The following is an 18,761-nucleotide window of genomic DNA, read 5'->3' as shown; positions in this document are numbered from 1 at the left end:
GGAGCTTCTCTGTGTAGCAAAACAGAAGAAAAGCTCTGAAAGGTCTGTTGGATTCACACTGAGAGTGGGTTCTATAACATAAACATAATTAACACCCCCCCTTAAAACATATTTTTACATTTGAAACAACAAATTTAACTATTGGAATGGACTTTGAGAATATTCACATACATTTTCAGTTAGTTTTTGTTTATTTTTTAAGTTTTAAATATGTGAAATGTGTGCCTTTGTCTTAGTTATGGTTTCCTTTTTTGTTTTTTAAGACAGGGTTTCTCTGTAAAACAGTCCTAGCTGTCCTGGAACTCACTCTATAGACCATGCTGGCCTCGAACTCACAGAGATCCACCTGCCTCTGTCTCCCAAGTGCTGGGATTAAAGGCGTGCGCCACCGCCCCCAGTTTAGTTACAGTTTCTATTGCTGTGATTAAACATCGTGACCAAAAGCAAAGTTGGGCAAGGAAATATTTGACTTAACACTTCCATGTCATAGTCTATCATTGAAGGAAGTCAGGACAGGGCAAGAACCTGGAGGCAGGAGTTGATGCAGAGGCCATAGAGGGATGCAGCTTACTGGTTTACTCCCATGGCTTGCTCATTCTGCTTTCTTGTAAAATTCAGGACCACCTGTCCAAACCCCACCCACCACTCACCATGTTGAGCCCACCCACATCAATCACTAATTAAGAAAATACCTTACAGGCTGGCCCACAGCCCGATCTTATAGAGGCATTTTCTCAATTGAGGCGTCTTTGATGACTCTAGTTTGTGTCAGGTTGACATAAAACCACCAGGACAACATCTTTAAACATAATTTGCCAGTGTCCCGCTAGATTAAGAAAACTTAAATCCCAAAGGGTCTCAGTAGATTTTAAGTGATCTTGGAGTAAATTTAGTTAGAAGTACACACTTCACCATTCAAAACAGAATGTATAATTTCTCAAAACTCACAAGTAGTAAATTCGTCGTTGGTACAAACGGCGATCACTACAGTAGTGCTCCTTGGTTTATTCTAAGACCCATCCACCCCAGTGGAGTCCTGAAACCACAGATGATACCAGATTCTGGGCATACATCTATGACAAAGTTTTTCAGTAAGAAATTAATGACAATTGTGGCAAATGCTGACTAATCTGCCATGCCAGTCATACATACAGAGTGAATGTACTGGACAGGAGGTTGATTTATGTCCCAGACAGGACACTGTGAGATTTCGTTATGCTACCAAGAACTGTAATTTCAAAGTAAGTATTTCTGTAATTTTCCATTCACATTTTCAGAAGGAAGTTGATCAGTGGTAAAGCTGGCATAACGAAAGGATATGGTGAAACTACGGTATTGACTAAAGTTGGGTGCTTGCTTAATAGATTTTTCTTTTGATGATAGTCACCTATTAACTATGGCCTAAATTCAGTCACCCTCCACATGGTCAAAGAAAGAGTTGTGTAAACTCTGGGGTTATTTCAGTCTCTCCAACTGCCTCACGTGTCCAGACATAAGAACCTAAAATTGAGCCAGTCTTTGAAGAGCAGTAGGCTCTGATAGTGGCGGGGGAGGGGAAGGTGACCCCAGCCAATCAGAAGCATAGTCAGTACACGTGAAACAATGCACTTCCGATGAGGGTGTGGCCTGGAAAACGGCTTTTTGACAAAACTGTCATTTGATGGGTCAGCTATGGACAGACATGGCACTTCTGCTGTCTTCAAAATAATGTCACCAGACCCCTTTCCTGTTCTCTGCATTCCTGAAAGATCTAGTCCCTAATCTAGGCTCAAGCTTTCCCTCAACCTTGGAGAACAGAGGTATGTGGGAACAGCAGAGCTAGAGGGAGACTATCCAGTATCATAGCTAATAGATGTCAGAGGAGAACTTGGTGGTCAAGTTCAGTGTTGATATTTCTGCCAGCCTTTTAGTTCAAAATCTGCAGGCTTGAATGTGACCCATTCATTCTGTTTGCCTTGGGTGTTCTGTATTTCCAGCTTGCCCTGTTCATTTGCTTCCCATTCCTTTTTCATTGGTCAAGTAGTGAGTGCCAACCGTGTGAAGGTGCTGGAAAGATGTGGTGGAATCAACAGAGACTAATACTGTGATTGATAAAAAGGGAGCTTACAGTTCAGAGGGAGACAATATGAACAGGCCAAGAGGATATTGACCTATTTGTTTATAGGCACTAAAACCAGTAAGAGCTCAGAAGAGATGTTTCCAGATAGAGTGGTCAAGCAAGCTTTTGTGACACCATTCCTTTCAATCTTTCTGTTTTCTGTTTAAAGATGACTACATTGTTGATGAAAAGTTGAGCTTAATCTGAAAAACTGGTAGGAAATCCTACAAGAGATGATTAGGAAAATAATGGGTGTGACTAATCCTGATTTCTCTGCAACCTTCATGTCTTGGTACTGCTACATTTTCCTAAAACAGTGAAAGGTAGACTCTGATTTATCCAAAAAATGTGTGTGGTGTCTTTGCATCCTCACTTGCTCTTTTGTTTGGGAGGGGTTCTCATTCCTGGTTGTATTTCCACAGTGCTTACACTTACACTCTGACTGCGATAGAATTGGCCAAGCAATGGGTACAAAGGACCGTCCACATGCACTCAACTCTCCTCTGTAGGTTATAACATCCCCAAAGTGTTCGGTTCTTTGTTTGGGGTTTTTTGTTTTTGTTTTTTGAGACAGGGTTTCTCTGTGTCATGATGGCCGTCCTGGAACTTGCTCTGTAGACCAGGCTGGCCTTGAGCTCAGAAATCTACCTGCCTCTGCCTCCTGAGTGTTGGGATCAAAGGAACCGCCACTGCCTGGCAACCCTAATCCCAGTGCTTGAGAGGAAGAAGCAGGTAGACCTCTGAGTTCAAGGCCAGCCTGGTCTATACAGTGAGTTCCAAGGCAACCAGTAAATTCATAAATTGTTATGACAGTGTGGGTGTGTCTATGGAGAGTGAATATCTCTGCCACTGTCATTTACTAATGCTGCAAAACTTACAGCAGAAAGATGCTTCTGAAATGGAAAATTTCTATTTTATTCTTAGGAAGATTCCTAAGAAAAACTCCCAGCTATTTAGTTTAGATATCCTTGCCTTTTAAGCTCATGAACAAATTATCTTCCATGCATGTTGGTGCCCTCCTGTGATCCCTAGCATTTGGGAAGTGGAGGCAGGAGGAGCAGGAGATCAAGGCCAGCCTCAACTACAGATGAAGTCTGAGGCTGGCCTGTGCTACGTGAGTCCATTCTGCCTATCTCATATACACAATAATAATTTCCGTTTCACTTTCTTCTTTTTAATCTCAAAATGTATCTGCTTTCTTTGCTTAGTAATTATAACAGAAAACTGTGCCAAGTCCTCAAATCACATTATTTAGAACAACAGAATCTTAGCATGCTTGTGGGGGGGGGGGGCGGGCAGGGGAGGTAGTGTACTTGGTATGGATGTATGTATGTGGAGGCCAGAGACTGACGCCAGATATCCTTTCTGGATGAGTCTCAGTCTTTATTGTCAGGGCAGGATCACTCACGAAGATGATTGATTTGGCAGACTGACAGGCCAGTGAGTTTGAGGAAGTGCCACATACCCAGTGCTCACACCACTTTTATGTTTTTTAGGGATCCAAACCCGGGTCTCTATGCTTATGCCATCTCCCCAGCCTCTTAGTCTATGTTTCTAGTAAATAAAAAGAAATTAAGTGCAGGAGATTGGAATGTTGGTTCAATATGGTCAAAATACATTTTTTTTTTTTTTTTTGTAGCTGGAGAGATGGCTCAGTGGTTAAGAATGCTTGCTACTTACTCCCAGCACTTGGGAGGCAGAGGCAGGCAGATCTCTGTGAGTTTGAGGCCAGCCTGGTCTACAAAGTGAGTTCCAGGACAGCTAGGACTGTTACACAGAGAAATTCTGTCCCAAAAAAACAAAACAACAACAAAAACAAGAATGCTTGCTACCCTTCTCGATGACCAAGGTTCAGTTCCCAGTTCCCAGCTGCCTGCAACTCCAGCTCCAGAGGATCTGACACAATCTTCTAGCCTGCATGGTAACCACAATACATGTGGCATATGAACAGCCACACACACACACACACACACACACACACACACACACACACAGATGCATAAATTTAAATAAAAAAAACTTTAAAAATACACTGTATAAAATTCTCTGAGACTTAAAAATAACGTCCTTTAAGAGAGCATTAAGTGGCCAGGAGTGGTAGGACAAGCCTTTAATGCCAGCACAAAGTCAGGTGACTCTGTGAGTTCAAGGGCAGCCTGGTCTACATAGTGAGTTCCAGAACTACATAAAGAAACTCTGGTCTCGAAAATTTAAAAAACAGGGGCTAGAGAGATGGCTCAGAGGTTAAGAGCACTGCCTGCTCTTCCAGAGGTCCTGAGTTCAGTTCCCAGCAACCACATGGTGGTTCACAACCATCTATAATGAGATCTGATGCCCTCTTCTGGTGGACAGGCACACATGCAGACAGAACACTGTACGTGATAAATAAATAAATCTTTTTTTAAAATTCAAAAAATAAGAGAGAGACTATTAAGTGCCTTCTCACAGGCAGATAGTTATCCAATACTTCTAAAACTTCCTAGATGGAATATTCATCTTTACATTGTTTATCTTTGCCTCCCCATAATTGCCAGTCACTGGACCTAGTTGATCCTTCTGGAAAAACAAAAATAAATCTAATGCACTTCCTATGCAGTACTGAAACTTACACAAAAGTGTCTATAATGTGAATATAAGAATATAATATTAGCAAGGTTGGAGGGGTTCATATCAATGTTCAAAGCATACTAAAACTAAACAAATAATTCCTTATTTGTATGAAATTAAATTTTAATTTATAGGTCATTCTATATATTTCTAAAGATTTTTTTATTTGTGTTTGTGTGTGTACATGTGTTTATGAGTCTATGTACACATGCTTGTGTTTTTTTTTTTTCTGTGTGAGAGCAGAAGCCAGAAGGGGACATCACATATCTTCTATCACTCTGCCTATTCTTTTGAGGCAAGATTTCTCCCTGAACCGGTGGTTCATGTTTTCTCACCTAGATTAGAAGCCAGCAAGCAATCCTCCTATCTCCTCCCACTTAGAGCTGGGTTTACAGGCATGTACTGGACTCCTGGATTATGTGGGTGCTAGGATCTGAACGGTGGTCTTCATGATTTCTCAGCAAGTGCTCTTAACCACTCTCCATCCCTTTCCTAGATTTTGATTTTCCAAATCAGCAGTTTTTCAAGCAGCAGCCAATGAGAACAAAGTTGGAATAGTTAGCTGGTCAGGAGAGAGGGGGAAAGAATGATGTCATTCTAAGTGTTGCTCACTCTGTCTCAGTTCTCCCTCATCTCTGCATCTCTGGAGTCCACCAGAGCATCCAGGTTAGACCAACCATGCTGTTTAAAACCACAGCTCTTGAGAAAGCAGATCTTTCCACTGAAGAAGAAAAAATGACAGCATCCCTTTTTCTCCTCATGCCTCCCATAATCTTCAGTCTTGCTTATGCAGAACTGTAACTAGAGTTTTCCTGCCTTGCCCACAGTCAGGATAAATCTCTGTCACCCGCCAGTCCCACAGCTGCTTTTTAAAGCTCTCAAGGGGCCAGACAGATGGCTTTCAGAGAACTGGTATTTGATTCTCAGTACCCACGTGACAACTCATAACCATCTGTAACTCTAGTACCAGGGGATCTACTACCTTCTTCTGACCTCCTTGGGCACCAGGCATGCATGTGGGACACATACATAAGTGCAGGCAAAATATTCAAACATATAATAAAATAAATACTTAACAAGGGAAAGGGAAGTTGGTGGACAGCTTTGTAGGTAAAGGCTCTTATCAGCAAGACTTGAGATGAGTTCCATTCCTGGAGCTAACACAGCTAGTCTTAGGGAACTGACTCCCGAAAACTGTCCTCTGACCTCCACATTCTTGCCAAATCAATCACGTAGGCATTCACACCATCCCTTTCAATAAATAAAGTGTCTTTTTTAAAAAAAGAAAGAAGGGGCTGGAGAGATGACTCAGCGGTTAAGAGCACTGATTGTTCTTCCAGAGGACCAGGGTTCAATTCCCAGCACCCACATGGCAGCTTACAACTGTCCGTAACTCCAGTGCAGGCAAAACACCAATGCACATGAAATATAATAAATAAATTTTAAAACAATAAAAAAAGAAAGAAAAAGAATTTAGGAAGTGCTCATCTGTAATTTTTTCACCCCTTTATTACTCTGCTAGTTGAGATTACCGATATTATTTGTCACTTCTTAGATTTGTGAATGTACATTGTCTGGGCTGACTAGTTAACTGAATGTATTTATAAGAGTGGATTCTTGATCTCCTTTTTATTTACTTATTTTTTCCTTAGCAATATTTGTTAAAGTTGGGTTTACTTGCTTGCTTGCTTGTTTTTGAGACATGGTCTCGTGTAGCTCAGACCAGCTTTGAACTTGCAATGTAGCTGAAATTTGCCTTGATACTTCTGATCCTCCTGTCTCTGCCTCCCAAATGCTGGAATTATAGGCAAATACCACATGCTTGAAGGCCTTCCCGAGAGCTTATTTGAAGGTTCTGGCAGAGGAGTGTGGCTACTCTTATACCCTTGACTGAAGACTGATGGTCCTCTTCCACCAACTGTTGTACCCAGAGTCCCCCAAAGACCACCAAGAGACCAAATGTGATGCAAAAGTAAAGAGTCTTTTTACTGTTGTGAGTTAACTCGGGCCTCTCCATCCATCTGATGCAGCAGCAGAGCAGGACAGACCCTGAGTAGCAGTGGGGAAGGATTTTTATAGGGGATAAAGCAAGTGGTGGTGGGGCTTGGGGTCTACAGACTACATAGGAACAGACTCAGGATTGTTTATGCAAGTGGCAATCATGTTAGTAACTTTTAATTGGCTAGGGTTAATTGGGGGTTACAGTTTTCCACTTTTGGGCAGGCCTGGACAAGTCCCAGGCTTTGTCCTTGAGCTGCCCTGGAGGCTGGCTGGCCTAGCATGTACTGACTGTAGGGGCTGGTTCAGTGGCTCAGGCTTGGTGTGTCCTATCTCCCTGTCCCTGCTGGCTGGGGCATCAGTGATTGTCTTTTATTCATGGCCCTCTCAGAAACTGCTTGCTCAGTCTCAGGAAACTGAAATTGAGGCCTGATCTCTGAGAGAAGACTGAGCAGCCTGTTATGGCATCTGCTCGGTTCTTTTACAACCTAACCTGGAGCTTTGGAAGGGACTTGAGTGGAGCAGTGAGGGAGGAGACACCCGCCTAGCCAATCAGATCAGCCCAAGTAATCCCGGTATTCAACAGCTGCAACAGGTAGATCATTTTCATGTCCCCTGACTCAGGTCCGAAGGAAACTCCATTTTCCCAAACTCCAAAAGACAGTCCTGGACTATAGGAGGATTTTTAGTGGTTAGATAGAACTTGTGAAGCCTGTTCCCCACTACCAAAAGAAGTCATTGCCCTTAGCACTGACAGAAGGAACAAATGGTTGTCTGTGGTGCCTATTAGCATAACAAAGTGACCGCTGACCTAGACTCCCTCAGTATCTCAAGTACCAGTTACACTTTTCAAAGTCCATGCTAACATCCTGGCCCTTCTCACTTCCTTCCCATCCTAAACTCCCTCCAGCTCATAGGCTTCCTCCCCGCAGCTACTCATTTTCCTTATAACCCTGCACTTTTCAATATTCTCTCTCTTTGTCTTCCACTGTCTCTGTTCCCCCTCTCTTTGATCTCCCATGCTTCTCTCTCTCTCTCTCTCTCTCTCTCTCTCTCTCTCTCTCTCTCTCTCTCTCTCTCAATCTCTCTCTGTGTCTTTGTCTCTCTCTGTCTCAGTCTCTCTGTCTCTCTATCTCTGTTTCTCTCTTTGTGTCTCTGTCTTTCTCTGTCTCTGTCTCTCTCTGTCTCAGTCTCTATCTATCTATCTATCTATCTATCTATCTATCTATCTATCTATTTATCTCTCTCCTCTCTCTCTCTGTCTCTCTCTGTCTGTCTCTCTGTCTGTCTCTCTGTCTGTCCCTCTCTCTCTTTCTCTCTCTCTCTCTCTCTCTCTCTCTCTCTCTCTCTCTCTCTCTCTCTCTCTCTCTCTCACATGGGCTGGCCATATTCAATCTACCTTTTTTCTCTTCCTGTTCTGGACTCTTCCAGATGCCTCTGCCTGTTCTCTCTACATATCTACAATAAGGACTTCCACTTAATCATATAATGGAACAGTCACATCTCAGTGTATATACCTTGAGGTCTTCTTAGCTCTAGCATCTTCCCTAAGTCATTGTTCTATTTGATATATATATATATATATATATATATATATATATATATATATATATATATATAAAGCACCTCTACTATCTGACATGGAAATATTCATTTTAGAAGTCCCTATACATTTTAAAGTCTGTTTGTCAAACAGGATAATTTTTCCTCACTTCTTAAAAAATATTAAGAAACATATGTGATTGCTCTACTTTTCTGGTAGGGCAGTTTCTGGTTGAAATTATCACCCAGTTCCTTCCTGCTGACCAGGAACCAACCCAAAAAAAGCAGCTCTGTTTCCTAGTCTGTCCTGTGCCATCTATTCCAGGAATGAGGCTTGTTCTGAAGACTCTGAGAGGCCAGCACTCATTTCCTTTTCCTTTTTGTATTTCTTTCTTCTTTTTGTTTTGTTTTTCTTTGAGTTTGTGAGTTTTTGTGTTGTTGGGGTTTTACTGTTGTTGTTTGTTTTTCTTTGATTGAAATAGACCCCCCCCAACACACACATAATATATTCTAGTTATGGTTTCCCCTCCCCCCCACTCCTCCCACTTCCTCGCACACCTGCCTCCCCTCCCATCCTGATCCACCCCTTTTCTGTCTCTCCTTAGAAAAGAAACTGACATCTAAAACAAAAACAAATGAATTGGAAAAGGACAAAACAAACAGAAGGAACAAATAAAACAGAAAAGAGCCCAAGAAAAAACACAAGAAATAGATATAGATGAGAAGACACATTCAGGAATCCCATAAAAACACAAAACCAGAAGCCATAATATATATATGCAATTTCTGTAGGGTAAAATATATATATATATAGTGAATATATGTAATAAAATGTATATTGTAGTATATATTTCATATATAAATATTAGTACATATTATATATAGAATATAATATATAATAAAATATAATAGCTAGGTGGTAGTGGCACACATCTTTGATCCCAGCAGAGGCTGGTGGATCTCTGAGTACATGGCCAGCCTGGTCTATAGAGTAAGTTCCAGGACAGCCAGACTACACAGAGAAATCCTATCTTGGAAAACCAAATAAAAGAATAAATAGAATAAAATAAGAGTAAAAATAAAAAATAAGAAATTTAAATTAAAACAAAACAAAATAAAAACCATGACATGGCATTATGAGACAAGAAACCTCCAAAGATGCTCTTGATTTCATTTTCTGTTGCCCATCTACTGCTGGGCATGTGGACTAACCTACTATTTCCATAGTGGCTGTACATAAGTGTGCACTGCCACCAGCAGTGGATGAGTGTTCCCCTTACTCCATATCCTCACTAGCATGAGCTGTCATTTATTTCATTGATCCTGGCCCTTCTGACTGGTGTAAGATGAAATCTCAATGTAGTTTTGATTTGCATTTCCCTGATGGCTAAGGATTTCTTTAGGTGCTTCTCAGCCATTTGAGTTTCCTTTTTTGAGAATTTAGTTTAGATCTGTAGCCCATTTTTTTAATTGGGTTATTTGTTTTCTTGATATCCAATTTTTTAAAAATTTTTTTGTATATTTTGGATATTAGCCCTCTATTGAATGTGTAGTCGGTAAAATCTTTTCCCATTCTGTAGGCTGCTGCTTTGTGCAAATAATGCTGTCGTTCGACATTCAGAACCTTTTCAGTTTCATGAGGTCCTATTTATTATTGATTTTAGTGTCTGTGTTAACAGTGTTCTGTTTAAAAAGTCTTTTCCTGTGCCAATGAGTTGAAGGCTATTCCCTAGTTTCTCTTCTATCAGATTCAGTGTATCTGGTCTTATGTTGATTCTTTGACACATTTGGAGTTGTGTTTTGTGCATGGTGAGAAGTATGGATCTGTTTACATTCTTCTACATGTCGACATCCAGTTTGACCACCTCCATTTGTTGAAGATGCTGTCTTTTTTCTAGTGTGTATTTCTGGCTTTTTAATAAAAAACTCAGGTGCTTATAGGTGTATGGATTTTTTGTTTGTTTGTTTGTTTGTTTTGAAACAGGGTTTCTCTGTGTAGCTTTGTGCCTGTCCTGGAACTCACTCTGTAGCTCAGGCTGCCCTCAAATTCACAGAGATCTGCCTGCCTCTGCCTCCCGAGTGCTGGGATTAAAGGTGTACTCCACCACCGCCCGGCCAGGTATGTGGATTTTTGTCTGGGTCTTCAGTTTGATGCCATTGATCAAGGTGTCTGTTTTTGTGCCAGTATCATGCTGTTTTTATTACTATAGCTCTGTAGTACAATTTGAGTTTGGGGATGGGGAGACGTCTAGCAGTTCTTTTATTATTCAGGATTGTTTTAGCTACCCTGTTTGCTTTTGTTATTGTTTTGTTGTAGTTGTGTGTGTGTGTGTGTGTGTGTGTGTGTGTGTTTCCATATGAAGCTGAAAATTATCCTTTCATGATCTGTGAAGAATTGTGTTGGAATTTTAATGGCACTGAATTTGTTGATTGCTTTTATGAGGATGGCCATTTTACTATTTTACTACTGATTCATGAGCATGAGAGATCTTTTCATCTCTGATATCTTCTTCAATGTCTTTAAGTTTTTATTATGCAAGTCTTTCACTTGTTGAATAGTGTTACCTCAAGATATTTTATTTTTTTGAGACTATTGTGAAGGGTGTTGTTGCCCTGATTTTTTTCTCAGTCCATTTCTCATTTGTACATAGGAAGGCTAACTGATTTGTATGAATTAATTTTATATCCTGTTTTGTACTTTGCTGAAACAGTTTATCAGCTGTAGGAGTCCCCTGGTAGAATTTTTAGGTCACTTCTGTATAATCTCATGTCATTTGCAAATAACAATACTTTGGCTTCTTCTTTTCCAATTTGTATCCCCTTGATCTCCTTCATTTATCTTATTGCTCTAGCTAAGACTTCAAGTACTATATTGAATAGTTATAGAGAGAGTGAACAACCTTGTGTTGTTCCTGATTTTAGTAGAATTGCTTTGAGTCTCTCCATTTAAGTTGATGTTGGCTATGGGCTTGCTATAAATTGCCTTTACTATGTTGAGGTATGTCTCTTGTATCACTAATCTCTCCAGGACCTTGATCATGAAGGGGTGTTGGATTTTGCCAAAGGCCTTTTCTGCATCTAATGAGTTGATTATGCAGTTTTTGTCTTTCAGGTTGTTTATATGGTGGATTACATTTATCAATTTATGTATATTGAGCCATCCCTGCATCTTTGGGATGAAGCCTACTTCATCGTGGTGATCTTTTTGATGTGTTCTTGGATTCAGTTTGCAAGTATTTTTTTGAGAATATTTGCATCTGTATTCATAAGGGAATTTGGTCTGTAATTCTCCTTCTTTGTTGGGTCTTCATGTGGTTTAGGTATCAGTGTGGCCTCATAAAAAAATTAGGCAATATTCCTCGTTTCTATTTTGTATAATAATTTGAGGAGTATTGTTATTAACTCTTCCCTTAAAGTCTGGTAGACTTCTGTGCTAAAACCATCTAGCCCTGGGCTTTTTTCAGTTGGTAGACTTGATTACTGATTCTATTTCACTAGGGGTTATAGATCTGTTTAAACTGGTTATCTGACCTTAATTTAATTTTGATAGTTAGCACATATTGAGAAATGTATCCATTTCTTTCAGGTTTTCAAAGATTTGGTGGAGTACAGGTTTTTAAAGCATGTCCTTGTGATTCTCTGAATTTCCCTAGTGTCTGTTGTTATGTCCCCTTTTCGTCTCTAATTTTGTTAATGTGGATCTTCTCTCTCTACCTTTTAGTTAATTTGGCTAAGGGTTTCTCAGTCTTACTGATTTTCTCAAAGAATCTGTTCTTTGTTTTATTGATTCTTTGTATTATTTGTTTGTTTCTATTTTATTGATTTAAGCCCTGAGTTTGATTGTTTCCTATTGTCTACTCCTTTTTGTTCTAGATCTTTCAGGTGTTCTATTAAATTACTAGTACGAGAACTCCTCAATTTCTTTATGTAGACACTTAGTGCTATGACCTTGCTTCTTAGAACCACCCTTACTGTGTTCTATAAGTTTGGGTACCTTGTGTTTTCATTTTCATTCAATTGTAGAAGGTTTTCTATTTCTGTCTTGACCCATTTTTCATTCAGTAGTGAGCTGTTCAGTTTCTATGAATTTGTAAGCTTTCTGTTGTTTCTGTTGATATCCAGCTTTAATTTGTGGTGGTCAGATAGGATGTAGGGGGTTATTAAAATTTTCTTGTATTTATTGAGACTTTTTTGGTGTTTGAGTATGTGGTCAATTTTGGAGAAAGTTTCATGAGGTGCTGAGAAGAAGGTATATTCTTTTGTATTTGGATAAAATAATAATTTGGATGTAAAAAGCTGTTAGGCCATTTGGTTTATGATGACAGTTAGCTCCAGTATTTCTGTTCAGTTTTTGTCTGGATGACCCATCTATTTGCAAGATAGGGTATTGAAGTCACCCACTATCAGTGTGTGAGGGTCAATATGTGATCCAGGCTATAGTAGTGTTTCTTTTGTGAACTTGGGTGCCCTTGTGTTTGGTGCATAGATGTTAGGAATTGCAATGTCCTATTGGTGGATTTTCCCTTTGATGAGTGTGTAGTGTCCTTTCCTATTCCTTCTGATTAGTTTTGATTTGAAATCTATTTTGTCAGATATTGAAATGGCTACATTAGCTTGCTACTTAGGTATGTTTACTTGGATTCTTTTTTTCCATCCTTTTACCCTGAGATTATGTCTATCCCAATGTTAAGGTGTGTTTCTTTTCCTCTTTTTTTTTTTTTTTTTTTTTTTTTTGGTGGGGGTGGGAGGTTCGAGACAGGGTCTCTCTGTGTCGTCCTGACTGTTCTGAAACTCTTACAGTAGACCAGGCTGACCTTGAACTCACAGAGATCTGCTTACCTCTGCCTCCCAGGTGCTGGGATTTAAGGGGTGTACCACCGCTGCCTGGTAAGGTGTGGTTCTCAAATGCAGCAGAAGGATGGATCCTGTTTTCACATCCTTTCTGTTGGTCTATGTCTTTTTATTGGGGAACTGAGACCATTGATGCTGGGGGATATCAATGAGCAGAGTTTGCTGATTTGTTGATTCCTGTTATTTTGTTCTTGTGGTGCCCCCTCCCCCACCGCCACCCCAACCTTTGGTTTGCTGGTGCAGAATTTTAATTCCTTGTGTTTTCTTGGGTGTGATTAGCTTCTTTAGGTTGAAATTTTCCTTCTAGTGTCTTCTAAAGGCAGAATTTGTGGATAGATATTGCTTAAATTTAGTTTTATCATGGAATGTGTTTTTTTCTCCATCTATGGTGACTGAAAGTTTTGCTGAGTAGTCTGGGCTGGCATCTTGGATCTCTTAGAGTCTCAGCACACCTGTCCAGGCCCTTCTGGCTTTTAGAGCATCAATTGAGAGGTCAGTGTTATTCTAAAAGTTTTATGTGTTTCTGTGTTACCTGGTCTTTCTTCCTTGAAGCTTTTAATATCCGTTCTTTGTTCTGTTCATGTAGTATTTTAACAATTATATGCCAAGTAGAATTTCTTTTCTGGTCCAGTCTATTTGGTGTTCTGCATACTTCTTGTACTTGATAGGCACTTCCTTCTTTAGGTTCGGGAATTTTTCTTCTATGATTTCATTGAAAATATTTTCTGTGCCTTTGACCTGGGTTTCTTCTCCTTCCTCTATTTCAGATATTCAAAGGTTTGATCTTTTCACAGTGCTGCAGATTCCCTGGATATTTTGTACCTAGGGTTTTTTAGATTTAACATTTTCTTTGAATGAGTTATCCATTCCTTCAATCTTGTATTCAGTGCCTGAGATTCTCTATTCCATCTATTGTATTCGGTTAGTGAGGCCTGTAGAATGAATCTTAAATGGTCTTATTAATAAAAAACAAAAAACAAAACTCAGTGCTCAATTGGGGTGAATTCTGAAAGATCAGAGAAGCAGAACAAGCTACAGCCAACCTCACCTCGACAACTTCTCAGCCAATCCTGTTTCCTCAAACTGGAAGCCTCTGAGTCCTCATCCGAATGGATCTCAGCTGAACTGCTGCTAAAAAGCCTAAAAACTTAAAAGCTCTAGTTCCTGGTCCTCACGCCTTATATACCTTTCTGCTTCCTGCCATCACTTCCTGGGATTAAAGATGTGTGTTATCATATCTGGCTGTTTCTAGTATGGCCTTGAACTCACAGAGATCCGGATGGATCTCTGCCTCCCGAGTAATATGATTAAAGGTGTGTGTGCCACCATTTTCTGGCCTCTATGTCTGTCTAGTGGCTGTTCTGTTTTCTGACCCCAGATAAGTTTATTAGGGTGCACAATATATTGGGGGACACATTATCACTATAGAGGCCTGCCTCTGAGGTTCCTGTTCAAGTTTTTTATTCCCAGATTTCTCTCAGTTTGGATTTTCTTTATTGATTCTGTTTCCACTTTCAGGTCTTGAGCTGTTTTATTCATTTCCTTCTACTGCCTGTTTGTGTTTTCACAGATTTATTTCGTGGATTTATTTATTTCCTCTTTAAGGACCTCTATCATATTCATAAAGACTGGTTTAAGGCCTTTTCCTCATGCTTTCTGCTATGTTGGAATATTCAAGGCCTCTGTGGTAGGGCTGCTCGATTCTAGCGGAGACATATTGTCCTAACTGTTACTGGAAGATTGTAATTCTAGGTGCTGATATCTGGTCTGGTCTTTTTTGGGTAGGTATTTTGTCCCTTGGTTTGTTTCCTTCTCTGGTTCTTAGGAGAGTGTGGTAGATGTGTATTGCCTGGTAGAAAAGTCTTCTGGGGTCCCTGGTACATTGTGTTTCTAGATATTGGGAGCCGTTACTTAGGAATGGGGATGGGCTAGAATGGCTGAGGGTCCACAGAAAGAAGGGAAACAGGGTGTTCTAGGAGGATTTGCTTAGTCCCCTGGGAATGGGGGCAGAGAGTGAGGAGAGGCCACAGCGGGTGGTCTGTTAAAGAGCTGGTGATGAGACTGGGGGATTGGATTTGGAGAAAAGGGGGGAGTGTTAAGGTCTGAAACTTGCCTACCTGCTTCATTGACCTGCCTGCTTCTCTGGCAGGCTTCACCTGAGAGTTCTTAGGGAATCAATCCTGCCGGAGATGGGGGCTGGGGTAGGGGATGAGTTGGGGGAAGGAAGGTTAGTGAAGAAAATCCATGTGATCCACTGGAGATGGGGGCAGAGAGGGAGGGGAGACCAAAGCAGGTGGTCTAGTGCCCAGTGGGAGGGGCAGGGGTGAGACTGAGGTTTTAGATTTGGAGGAGAGGAGCAAGAGGTGAAGATTCGAAGTTAGCCTACCTGCTTCCCTGCCCTGTGTGGCAGGTGGGTTCCCAAGGAATTCTTGCTGGAGATGGGAACTCTGTTTGTTTGGTTTTTTTGAGACAGGGTCTCACTTTGTAGCCCAGGCTGTCAGGAAACTCATGGTGATCCTCCTGCCTCAGTCACTACCACTCCAAGTGCTGGGATTATAGGCATAGTCCACCACACTCAGCCAGAGATTTTTTCTTTTAACCTCACTTGAGTTTGAGCATTTGATGTCCACACCTAAAGGAAGGTCTTAACCAATACTAACTTTCTTAGAGCCAACTAGCAGTAAAAGGGAATGTCAACATATCCTCCCACTTACAGCTTCAAGGCCTTTAGCCTTCCAACTGTCACTTGCGTGGCCACACCCACCCTTTTGAGTTCTCTCACTCTCCGTTTACCAAACCTTAATTTACTTAACCTCTTGCCTGTAGATAATAACCTAATACCCACAGCTAAGTATGTATCCACAAAAACGCACACCTGTGTTGAATTTTTATAAAGGAGAAAAGGTAACAGGTCAAAAGAGGATGAAGGATAAGGAGACAAAAGGAAATGGAGTCTGCCTAGACTGAACAGTGCTACTGTCCCCCACACTGTTCTAAAATGTTATTTAACTGGGCAAAGATGAGTTACATTTGTTTATCCTGCAGAATGTTCCTTTAACTGTGTAAAGGTGTGTTACTTTTGTGTTTGCTGCATTTGTTTAACTACGTAAAGATGTGTTGCATTTGTTTCACCTTGCCTGCCTAAGGCACCTGATTGGTCTAACAAAGAGCCTAATGGCCAATAGCTAGGCAGGAGAAAGGATAGGTGGGGCTGGTGGCAGAGAGACTAAATAGGAGAAGTTCTAGACTGGAAAAGGAAGAACAAGAGAAAAAGGAGGAGAGAACGAGGGACATGCCCGGGGCAAGAAGCCAGGCAGACAGACAGACAGACATAGAGAAGCAGTAAAAGTAAGATAAACAGAAGAGAGGTAATAAACCCTGAGGCAAAGGGTAGATAAAGAGAAATGGGTTAATTTAAGTTAAAAGAGCTAGCCAGAAATGTGCCTAAGCTAGGCCAAGCATTCAAAACTGATAATAAGTCTCTGGGTCATGATTTGGGAGCTGGTTGGTAGCCCCAAAAAGAAAAAGCCTGGTACACACACACCAGTGGAGTTTACCTCTTCATGGAACTGGATGGGCCCATTGCTGCCCTCCAGAGTGCACTCGTTTTTGTAATAGCTGTTCAGGGTTGGGTTGGAAGTCTAGTCTGTGGTGGTTTTCCTTCTGTATAAAAAGTGATCCTCCAGGCAGAAGCAAGCAGATCTCTACAAGTTAGAGACCAGCCTGGTCTTCATAGTGAGTCACTGGCCAGTGAGGTCCATGTAGTGAGACCTCGTCTCCCAAAAAACAAAGGGGTGGGGAAGAGAGAGAGAAGTGATCCTTTTGGGAGTGTCACCGCCTCTGGCATTGCCGTGACTCAGTCATTTAAGTAAACCATCCACAGCGTGGAACAAAAGCCACTGGAGAGAACAAAATAGGAAAGAGAATGAAGTGCACGTTAGATTTCTTCCTCTTCCAACTTTTGTTTCTAGAAGACTTACTTGGGGACAGCTTCCTGGCGCTGGAAAATCCTGACCATTATCCTCGAACATGAATGCTCGAAGGGCAGAGTTACAAGACCGGGCCATCGTCAAAATAGCAGCTCACCTACCGGACCTCATTGTCTATGGAGATTTCTCTCCAGAGCGGCCGTCAGTGAAATGTTTTGATGGAGTTCTGATGTTTGTTGATATTTCAGGTAAGTGCAAAAGGGATGCTTGCTTAATGCGGCTGAGCCGCATGCTCGCATCAGAAGTCACATGCATGTTGTGATTGCAATGGAAACACCATTTTCAAACCCCTAGGCTGTTACAGCAGCTAGTCTCACTGTGCAGTACGGGAAAGAGAATGACCCCTGATCCAGGTGTCTCTCATCTTCCCTTCCCCCAGTTTTCAGTCACAGGCATGTCTTTAAGATATTCAAGTTCCCCATCTGGGACTTCTGACTCCAGAGTTCCTGCCACAACTCCACAGCCACGTGTCCCCCATTCCCGCACACCTCCCTGGCAAACTGACAAATTCAGGAGATGATCTACTATGTTTCACATCCTCATACTAAAACATGGCTCTTCAGAATTTGAAAAATGTGTGGCCTCTAAACCATGGAACAAAATCTTGCATTTCCAACCAGATGCCATTATCACCGTATACACTAGGAACCTAGAAAGAAAAGATGACTTCTCCTGATCGCAAGCCTATTAAGTGCAGCATGGCTAATGCCTGACCAGACACACAAAGGTCATTTGAAGCTCAGCCACTTTTAGTGGGGCCTCTTTCAGGCCAGTGGAGCCCTCTGCTGGCTCTGCTTGACTCCCAGGAAGCCAACTGCAGTTTCTTACAGGTTTTACTGCAATGACTGAGAAGTTCAGCACAGCCATGTACATGGACCGAGGGGCTGAGCAGCTGGTGGAGATCCTCAACTACTACATAAGTGCTATAGTGGAGAGTAAGTGTTCTCGTGGGCTTCGCTGGAGAGTATTTCAAATCGTTGCTTTGTCGGTATTTGAACAGTAGAGTACAGTGACTTAGAGTTCTGCATATTTGTGTCCAGGAAATATATATGCCATCCTCCTGGTTAGCGGTGTTTTGTCTTGTCTTGTCAACTTGACACAAGCTGGAGTCAACAGCAGAGAAGTAACTTCGATTGAGAAAATGCCTCCCTCAGATTGGCCTGTTGATGAGTCTGTGGGACATTTTCTTGATTGATAATTGATGTGGGAGTTTCCTGCCCACTGTGGGTGCTGCTACCCCTGAGCAGGTGGTCCTGGGTTGTATAAAATAAACAAAAGGCAATCTGGGTGAGCCATGGGAACAAGCCAATAAGAAGGACTCCTCCAAGTTCTCCATTTCAATTCCTGCCTCCATGGTCCTGCTTGAGCTCTTGCCCTGACTTTCCTTCATGATGAACTATAAGGTAGAAACTAAAACCCTTTCCTCTCACAGTCCTTTTGGTCAGGGTGTTTATCACAGCAAGAAAAGACAAACCAGAGCAGTCATCAGTACTTTTAATATGCTATAATACAACTAAATGAATGCGATCAGCCTCACTAATAAGACTACATGAGAGAAAGTATGTTTTATGTTAAAGACTTGAGTCTATGGCCAAGGCTGGCCTGGGACTTTTTATATAGATAAGACCTTAAACTCAAGGCAGTCAGTCAATCCTCTTGCCTCAGCCTCCCAATGC

At 41.3% G+C, this 18,761-nt stretch overlaps 1 protein-coding gene across 1 annotated transcript in view; it reads left to right on the top strand.

The window, feature by feature from the left end:
- Positions 1–1,620: 1,620 nt before the first annotated feature.
- Adcy10 (adenylate cyclase 10) overlaps positions 1,621–18,761 on the top strand; it is an 89,039-nt gene continuing 71,898 nt past the window's right edge. The window contains 3 exon segments of the mRNA XM_059280993.1: positions 1,621–1,799; positions 17,068–17,273; positions 17,916–18,020. Coding sequence (XP_059136976.1) covers positions 17,126–17,273; positions 17,916–18,020 — 253 coding nt within the window. The 5' untranslated portion in view covers positions 1,621–1,799; positions 17,068–17,125.

This window comes from Peromyscus eremicus, chromosome 15, assembly GCF_949786415.1.
Source record: "Peromyscus eremicus chromosome 15, PerEre_H2_v1, whole genome shotgun sequence".
In the NCBI taxonomy this organism is placed as follows: Eukaryota; Metazoa; Chordata; class Mammalia; order Rodentia; family Cricetidae; genus Peromyscus; species Peromyscus eremicus.
This window is presented reverse-complemented; position numbering and strand designations above follow the sequence as displayed.